The sequence below is a fragment of the Lytechinus variegatus genome, chromosome 7 (assembly GCF_018143015.1).
Source record: "Lytechinus variegatus isolate NC3 chromosome 7, Lvar_3.0, whole genome shotgun sequence".
In the NCBI taxonomy this organism is placed as follows: domain Eukaryota; kingdom Metazoa; phylum Echinodermata; class Echinoidea; order Temnopleuroida; family Toxopneustidae; genus Lytechinus; species Lytechinus variegatus.
The window spans coordinates 30,974,997-30,984,107 of record NC_054746.1 but is presented as its reverse complement, the minus strand read 5'-3'; the positions used below and the strand labels follow the sequence as shown (position 1 = coordinate 30,984,107).

The 9,111-nt window shown below is 36.9% G+C and overlaps 1 protein-coding gene across 1 annotated transcript; it reads left to right on the top strand.

The window, feature by feature from the left end:
• The first annotated feature begins 2,936 nt into the window (after positions 1 to 2,936).
• Positions 2,937 to 7,726, top strand: LOC121418995 (monocarboxylate transporter 1-like). Its single transcript, XM_041613248.1, has 4 exons — positions 2,937 to 3,262; positions 4,367 to 4,504; positions 5,601 to 6,512; positions 6,971 to 7,726. Exons 1-4 carry the CDS (start codon positions 3,055 to 3,057, stop codon positions 7,087 to 7,089), a joined length of 1,377 nt encoding a protein of 458 aa, XP_041469182.1. The 5' UTR covers positions 2,937 to 3,054; the 3' UTR covers positions 7,090 to 7,726.
• The last annotated feature ends 1,385 nt before the right edge of the window (positions 7,727 to 9,111 follow it).

Below are 9,111 nucleotides of genomic sequence, written 5' to 3'. Positions count from 1 at the left end.
GTGTTTTTGAGGCATTAAACATTAGGAAGTTGTTTTGTAAGATTGATTGGAATTTCATAGTTCATTTTCATAAAGACGTTTTATGCATTCAAATTTGAAATGTACAGTGTATTTGGATAATTCAATTACATATTCAGCCAATCGAAAGATTTTGAAATTGATCATTTTTTACTAGTCCTTACCAACTTGTTTTATTTTTTAAATTAATCATATAAGCTGAACATAACTCAATTGGTTGAATTGAAAAAAAAAATGGGATTAATCTAGTGGGAATAGACAAGTTTAAATTTATCAATGTAATTTACAATTTGTACATAATTGTCATAGCCCCTGGAAGCGGGGATGAAGCCCCCTCCGCGCCCCCCCCCCCACCACCACATTTGTCCGGGGGTACTGTTTTTGTTATACACCAAAGGCAAGCACCACCTGGCAATGAGGTTGGTATGCTAAAAGTAGAAATTTAACCAAAATCGCCTTCATTTTATAGTGGAACCTCCTTTTTTTTCTTGTCAACTTATTCTTCCAAACCAGCCCCTCCCCCCCTATTAAAAAAATTGTTCACATGGTCCTGAAATTAGTAATAGTGTTCTAATATGAACCATGATCCTTTTATGGCCACAGGTCACGTTCAATTTGTTCTACTCCTTGACTAAGATTTATATTAAGAGCAGTATTCAGCGTATTTATGACTTTGATTACATTCTTGTATGTTTAAAATGTGTTTATTGATGAGAATGTAAAATAAAAAGAATAATACTCTCACAGTCAGGAAATCATTGTCATTCCCTCTGTTAGGCTTTGGTGTGTATTTGAGTAGCTAGTATTATGTCATGAATTCTTGATTGTTTCTCCCTTCTTCTTGGAATATGTTTTTAGCCGTAGGAAACCCGACCAAACTAAGTTTGAAGATAGGGATGTAGGAATTACCTATGGTCATTGGATGGTAAAACATCTTAATAGAGATGGAGAGAGAGTATAAGACAGAAAGAATGAGTCACTGAAACAAGAAGTGAAGAATGTATTTGTTTGGATCGTCCTAGGACAGTGGAGAGATATGTGGGAACCAAAAAAATGAGAATGAATAGGTCATGGCATGATAGGCGAAGAATTAATGTAAAAAAATAATATCTGTTTGTTGGAAACTTGTCATCAATACATCTATTCATATGTAGTTGTTTGGTCTATTTTTGTTAAAGTTTAAATCCCAACACAACTGCTTTTTCACTGAATTCATATTCTGTGAGGGAACCGTCTTTTGGCGAGGGAGGGGGGTTGTTGTCTATTGCCAGGATGAGTCCAACCCCCCCCCCACACACACACACACACACAAACAAAAAAGGAAAAATGACAAACAAGAACAATGAAAAGGAAATTCAGAGACTATACAATTACAAGATAATTGAACGTCAATTAAGTTGACCATTACAGGTTTGAACCACTTTATTTTCTAGTAGTGATTTTATCACAGCGATGCCTTGAAATTCAGTTGTTTCAATATTCCGGAGCGGATATTTTGGTAGATAACACCACTTATACCTCGGTCACATTTGCTCTACGGCGGCCGTACGGCAAGTCGAAAACAGCCGTTTTATTCATGTTAATTTCAAACCAGCTATTTGTAGCTGGTACAAAAAATATAAAAACGACTGGTTTCGACTGGCCGTAAGAGCAAATGTGACCGAGTTAAAAATCGTCTCTCACGTAACAAAACGAAATACAAAGTTAACGTCAATAACCTGTGGTCGGTCTAAGCAGTGATGCCATTTGAAATCTATTGCTAAATCAAACAATTAGCTATTTCTAATTGCTACTGAATTTAAAAATAAAAACCTGAAAAAATGAAATGCATTAAAGGCATAGATATATATTTTTTTCTTTTATATTCGTTTATTTTGACCAAAGAGACCGCCATTATAGGCTTGTTCAGTATCAATAATCGAATCTGTTTGGGCGGTTAAACAGATTGTTCATTAGAGTATACATTTTTTTCAAATTTTATTCTAGTCCCAATAAAGCCAGTTGAGATATTGTCTTTATAAAGTTCAAATAAACGATGTCAAGGCGAATTCGAGTGTTATTATATAACTAATTAAAGGTCAATAGATAGTTTGATCCAGTTAGGCTACCTTGTGCTCTTTTTTTGAAGGTGATTCGATTTTAATGAGATGACATGAGATAACATTGACTTGATATCAGATAGACAAAGAATGTCACCCTTTTCTCTCTCTCCTTCTGTCTTCGTACCCCCCCCCCCCTCACTCTCACTCTCTCTCTCTCCCTGTATTGCTGCTCCCCTCTCTGATGTGTTTTACCTCAAGTAGAAATACTAAACATGTTTGTATGCCCAAAGTTGTGGTTTCACAGACATGAGACCTTATTGTGAGGGAAAGAAAAAAACATGAATATAACAATTCCCATAGTTACATTTTATACTAACAGATGTTTACCAAAGTTGTGCAGGAGCCCACGAAGTGTGGTCAGTCGACAATCGTTGAATTTAATTTCTGCAAAATTTAAAGTCCTCGTATGCCTCTTTCTTCACAAATCGTTTCGTCATCACGTCACCCATTGATTTCTTCCCTACTTTTCCATAAATAAAATGAAAATTAAGATCTTGCCCCCGGACACCCAAGTGATGAAAGTAGTCGATTGGTACCCACACTCACTCACACACAATAGCATGTCTGTCATTCTATGATTGGAATCCAGCTTGCTTTTATAGTAGCTGTTGCTATGTCGGACCATCGGCAATTTTCAGATCGTCAAGGGCAACATCTATTCAAGGGCAGCGTGCATAAAATTGAATGCATTCATTGGCTCGTGAAGTAACAAAAAGAACATGCTGTTCTCTCGGCCTATGAATAGGCTGCATTTGAAAACAAGCTCATAGATAAAGGGTTTCAAAACAAGTATAGAATCTTGCCACTGGCTGTCGGCTAATCCTTGGGAGCCAATAATCTGGTGGTAAGTTAAAAGCGAAATTTACCTTTGACACCGTGGCATACATGGAGGATCAAGTTTGAAATTAAAGCGAATACGAACGTACAAAGACGGATGATGGCGGATCAACTGACAAGAGATCGAGGGCAGATGAGGAGGATGTTCGTTTCAGTCATGGCGCTGTTTTTCATCAACTTCTTTGAGATGGGTGTTCTGAAGAGCTTTAGCGTCCTGGTGGACGATCTTGTCATCCAACTCAACACAAATCTTGGTACAATCGGGGCCATAGTCGGAATCTACAACGGCATCACATATGCCCTTGGTAAGTCTTTATTTCAGCCCGTCATGCTGGTTGTATTCTCGAAACGTAGAGACTAATTGCTAATATCTCGTTCATAATCTCTGCATCTTTCTTTCCTAGGCGATTTGCAGACCAAAATCAGATTATTTAGAAAATATATATTTCTTTGCTAGCTTATGAAAAGCGGCATTTTTATTTATTTTGTGATAGAAACCAAAATGTACCATATTGTGGCTAAAATAATTGTAAGACAAGCCTCTCTTCTATGTAAGTTTTCTGATAATTTAAAAAAATCATTAAATGAATTGTTATTTTAGTAAAAGTTGTGAATATGAAATGACTTTCTATCATTGATTCGTATTAGAAGTTCTCATACCTATAAACACTGGTGAATGAAAAGGAGATGTTGGCCTTTTTACTTGACGAAGGAGCGTATAGCGACTGGGGATCCAATAGCTTGATAATTTACCAATTTAAAAGTAATTTTTACGTTCTTATGAATTTTACAAATGTGATTGAGTTTTACCGGACAGAAAACAATAAAAAACAGTAAACTACGCATAGGCTTCATCATTCTTCTAGATAAAAAGAACAGCACTTCAAACCACATTAATAATATGCAAAATGTATGTTGATTCCTTGTTCTCAATAATCATGTGTATTCGAAGGAGCGCAGAGACTATACAAGAAGATAACCTATTTCCTCATGAAATGAAAATTATTATGTAAAATGGAATGCAACTGCGGTCGTGGTGTTATCCTTAAAAATATATATGCATGCATAACCTGTCTGCGAGGAAGTGTAGTATGTGAGAAGAATTGTTTTTGTTTAATCGAAAGTTAATGGTAAAAAATCTTATTTTCCAATAAGAATAAAATTTAGCAATATTTTTTGAAATTTCTGTAATCTTAGAATCTATCTTCCCCTTCCCTTCCTCCGTCTCTCATCTCCTACCCCCGTTTCCTCTCCGCTTATCTATCCACCCCCCCCCCCCCTCATCCATACAGACCTACCCAGCTTCAACGTTCTGCTATACTGAATTGAACGCTCACCATTAATGCGCTTGTTTTAAACATCTTTAATATTCATATGTTTTTTTTCCTATTGTCCATTTCCTGACATAGCACCATTCATCGCACCGTTTGTGAATATAATGAGTGTGCCTCTCATCTCTGTCATCTGTGCAGTGGGTTCGATGTCACTCAGTCTAGCGTATTTAGCTTCTGATGTCATCCAGTTTGGTACGGTGTGTCTACTCTCTGGTAAATCTCATTTCCTATAAACGTTGTAATATAAAGAGTGGAAGCGTCGTGGAGAAGTGATGATTACACAAAGAGATATGTCCTTGCTGATACCTCAGTCTTTTCCTCAATCTCCAAAACAGTGAAGGGATCACCTAAGAGAGAGAGATTAAACAGACCACAAACAAAAAAGGCCTGTTCATTTTTATTCTTAAATTTCAGGTCTACATCCTGGTGCTCCCTGCTTAAATCAATACAGTGTCCCACAGTGCACACAACTGTTTTACTACCAAGAAAAAAGAAAACAGAAAACAGAAAACAAAAGGAAAGGGAAAGAGTGAAATATATATTGTAGTATTTCTTAATATTATGTCAATAGCTATCAAAAACTTAGACTTTTTTTTGGGGGGGGGTTATTACATCATGGGTCCCACCACAATCACATAAATTATATTCATGCTATGGAAATGCTTATAATAACATTTTGAATCTGATATTAACAAAATCCACTACGTGAGCACATTGATAACGCTCAAACTGCAGTAATGCCCACAGTGTAAAATTACCTTCACTTTGTTAAAGTATTTCAATACGGCATCATATCTTCACACGTAGATGTGAACACACTGTGAAAAGTGGCGTAACTACAGGGGGCACGTGCCCCCCCCCCCACCTCCCCCGTCGGCTGGCCAAAAGAAAAGGAGGAAGGAGAAAAAGAGGGAGAAAGAAAGAGAAACTTAGTGGGGGAGAAGAGATTATTGGACATTATATTATGTTAAAATATTGTATATATATATATTATATTACATAGATATTTGTTCATAATTTTATTAAACATGATTTGCTTGGGGCCTATGTGTTCATTGTTCCTTAAATGATATTAAAAATAAAATAACCTGTAGTCATAAGATTATGTTCACGTTTTGAGAAGGAGATGAAAATTATAATGTATTAGCCAAAGTGTACGAAACTCCTCGCCGATAGTTAACCCAGTCAACGCGATTTAAGATCGTTTAAGAGAAGTACTTCATAAAGTTGGTTCGAGTATTAATCATAAACAAATTGTTTGAATAAATTCTTGTGATACAATACATACCTCTCTGTCTCTCTCTGTTAGGAATTTGTTACTCAGTCGTCCGTCTGGGAGGAGTGATCCTCTTCTATAAAAATGTACGTAGGAACTTCTCCATCACGTTTGGCATCGCAGACACCGGCAACGCCATCGGAATGATGACTGTACCCATTCTGACCGAATTTTTTCTAGAGACCTATGGTTGGAATGGAACCATTCTTCTACTTGGTGGGCTTCTCTTCCAGAACTCCATCTTCCTACTACTCATGAAGGAACGTCCTCTAGAACCCCATGACGACGATGACGACAACGACAACTCTGAAACGCAAGAGACGAGGGTGTCACGCCCTGTTGATTCCGAAGCAGAAGATGATGTCTTTGATGAGGATGACGACCTACTTCAGCGAAGTCTTGACGGTGGTGGAAGACCTCATGCTACCACGCCCTCACCCTCCATATGGAGATGTTGTTACTGCATCTACTCATACTTCGGCCTCTCCTTGTTCTTCGAGTGCCGATACACTATTGTGGTCATGCTACTCATGGTGTTCCTTGGTATGGTCAACACGTCTTGGCTCGTCTTCCTCATTCCGCATGGTGTATCTAGGGGCTTCCGTTTGTCAAGGGCGGTATTCTTGGCAACTTGTGGAGGCTTTGGAAACGTCTTGGGCCGCGTCATCCAGGGACCAATCATCGACTGGGAGTGGATGACATCCTTAGATCTCACCATCATCTTCACCGCCATTAATGCTGTGGTGTTTCTCGTGGACCCTCTGGTGTTTGATTTTGTTTTACTGTGCATCGCTGCGTTTGTGGGAGGGATAACCATTGGTGCAAGAACAACGTTGACAGTGGTGATTGCAAAGGAATACTTCCCGCCAGACACATTCTCAACTGTCTATGGATTACAGTGCCTGTTCTACAGTGTGGGTGAACCTCTTGGAGGTATCCTGGCCGGTAAGCACCCAAATAAACTATCATTACAGAGATTTGTCTAGTAACTCAATAGGTACGACAAAATCTTTTCATTTAACAAAATTCATATCTTTTATCCGGTTTTCTATGTCTGCTGGTCAAGTTGGTCAAGTTGGTGACCGAGTTAATTGTTGTTCTAACACTGTCCTATCTTTCATAATTATGGAGTAAATGAGAGGGAGTGGACTATCGTAACCCCTACTTTCTTTAAAGTATGCGTAAACAAGATCAGATTTACTTTTTCGAATAGCAGAGGAGGTAAATGTTTAGCACATTACTAGATTTTCATTTTCATTTTATTTTCCTGACAGTTTTAGTTTTACCAGACACACCGTCGGCCCCACCTGTAAAGTGGCTCGTGTAGAGGGGTCATAAGTTCATGGATTTTGTTTTTTGTGGTTTGCTTTTTAATGTTATACTTGTATCCCTTTCCTTTTCAGGTTGGTTGGCCAATCGAATGAGCTTCAGTGTCTCTTTCATGGTGCTGGGTGGAGTTGAAGTCCTAACCATTCTGGTGTTGATGCCAACACGATACTTGATCAATAGAAATACGACTTAAACTTCCATCAATCCTGATGATGCAAAAGCGGGTTGTATCTGCATCCTCACCATTAATAGCCATAAACAACATTAAAGCAGCCTTATTACCCGAGAAAATATGCACTGCAGAAAAGACGAATGAGCATTGCAAATGGGGATTCCATTCCCCTTTCTGTATAGCCCCCCCCCCCCTCTCACACTCTCTCTCTCTCTCTCTCTCTTCTTTATCGGTAATGTGCCAAACTCATTCGCATGAAAATCAGTAGCCATGATCTTGTTATTTCGCGTGACCGTTTTGTTGATCTGAAATACAATCCGTTTCTATGGTGGTTATCTAGTCATCTGCATTATATATTATTGTATCGTTGTGGAGAAATTAAAAGAATATCATCTTATGACTTAAGGCCTTTATATGGAAGATCTACACTTTTTGGCTATAATTATGGAAAGCGCAGAAAGTAATTTTTGATATCGTGATAGAGCCTTCAGTTGCGTGAGCTTTCTTGATGGGCCATTTGAATTAGGAAGCTATTTGAAAACGCAAAAGAAAGAAACCAGGAATAATTCTCCCCCGGTAAAGTTTGACAGCCAAATCGGTCCATATATGTCAATTCAAAGGAAATATTAATTGGATAAATTGAGGATATTCAAATTTACGTGAATTTGTTTATTATGTCATTTATTGAGCTTTCTCTGCCTTCTACAAGTACTAGACGATGAATCACGTTTTGAACGACATATCCCTCATAATTTAATAGGAATTTAAATTCCTAGAAAAATTCGATCTATTCAACATATGATATGCTGAGTTTTGGTTTACAAATTGTTTTCAGAATCGCATGTGGTGAAAATCAAGTTCCCGTTTCGTGATTTGCTTTAATATTAAACTATTCCTTTACATTCCCATGCATATATGCATACAAAATGGTTTACAGGCTTACTTATGTATTGTAAATAATTATAAGAAACGATCATCCAAAAACTAAGAAATATCGGCATATTAGTGCCAATAAATCGTGACAAATATATATTTGTTTATTTTACATCGATTTCATGCCGAATTTTGACTCTACAAATATTTTGTTATGCAGACTTCACTTGAAGGAGAAATTACTCTTTACAAATGGGTAAGGGTAAAAACGTGAAGGAAAAATAAAGTCTTTTCGAAAAGCCATTCTTGCATTTTAGTGATTTTATTGATTCTTTTGGGCACTTCAAGAGGGACCCTTTTCCTTTTGAACTCCGAGTTATTTCGTTTTTGTAGATTGTGAAGATGATGTTGCAGATGACGATGATGATGATGTACATACGAAATGATATTTTTAGCCTCAAGACTGGTGTTCATAAATTACAACAATAATGATATGTATGTTAGATTGTTCCTTAAAAACACACAAAATAGAACTGAATTGAATGCTTTGGGGTTTTTTCTTGTGTTTAATTGTACTGTACGTGGCAACAAAATATATTTACAAACTGTAATCAAATTATCATGTACATGCCAAGAGTATATGAACGAATTAAACTTTTCTTTTGAAACAACCAAATACTTTACACATTAAAGTACTCAATATATTATTTGATAATACAAATTATAGAAGCATTATATCTTACTTTTTCAATATACTCCATACTACAATATTGACGAGACAGAGTATTCGAAAATCTGATACCCAAATCCAGTTTGGGTAACATAACATATTACACAGACTCTTTTCGACAATTTCGAATTGACATAGTTCATGATTGATTTACATAATGATCTGCACAATAAAACAAGTAAATGAGAGTGAAAACGTGATTAGATAACCCATAGCTGGATTTTCTATCCTATACATGTATACAGGATTTCTTTGACAATCTACAATCGCCCGATGTGCTAAACTGTAAAAATGAATAACTTAACAAATGACAACTGAGACATAACACGAGACCCGGAAAGAAAAACGCGAGTTCTCACAGAAAATTGATGTAAACAACAGTGTACCAAAGAGACGTTACATGTTTTGGTCCATTTGTGATACTTTTCATTATTTAGAAA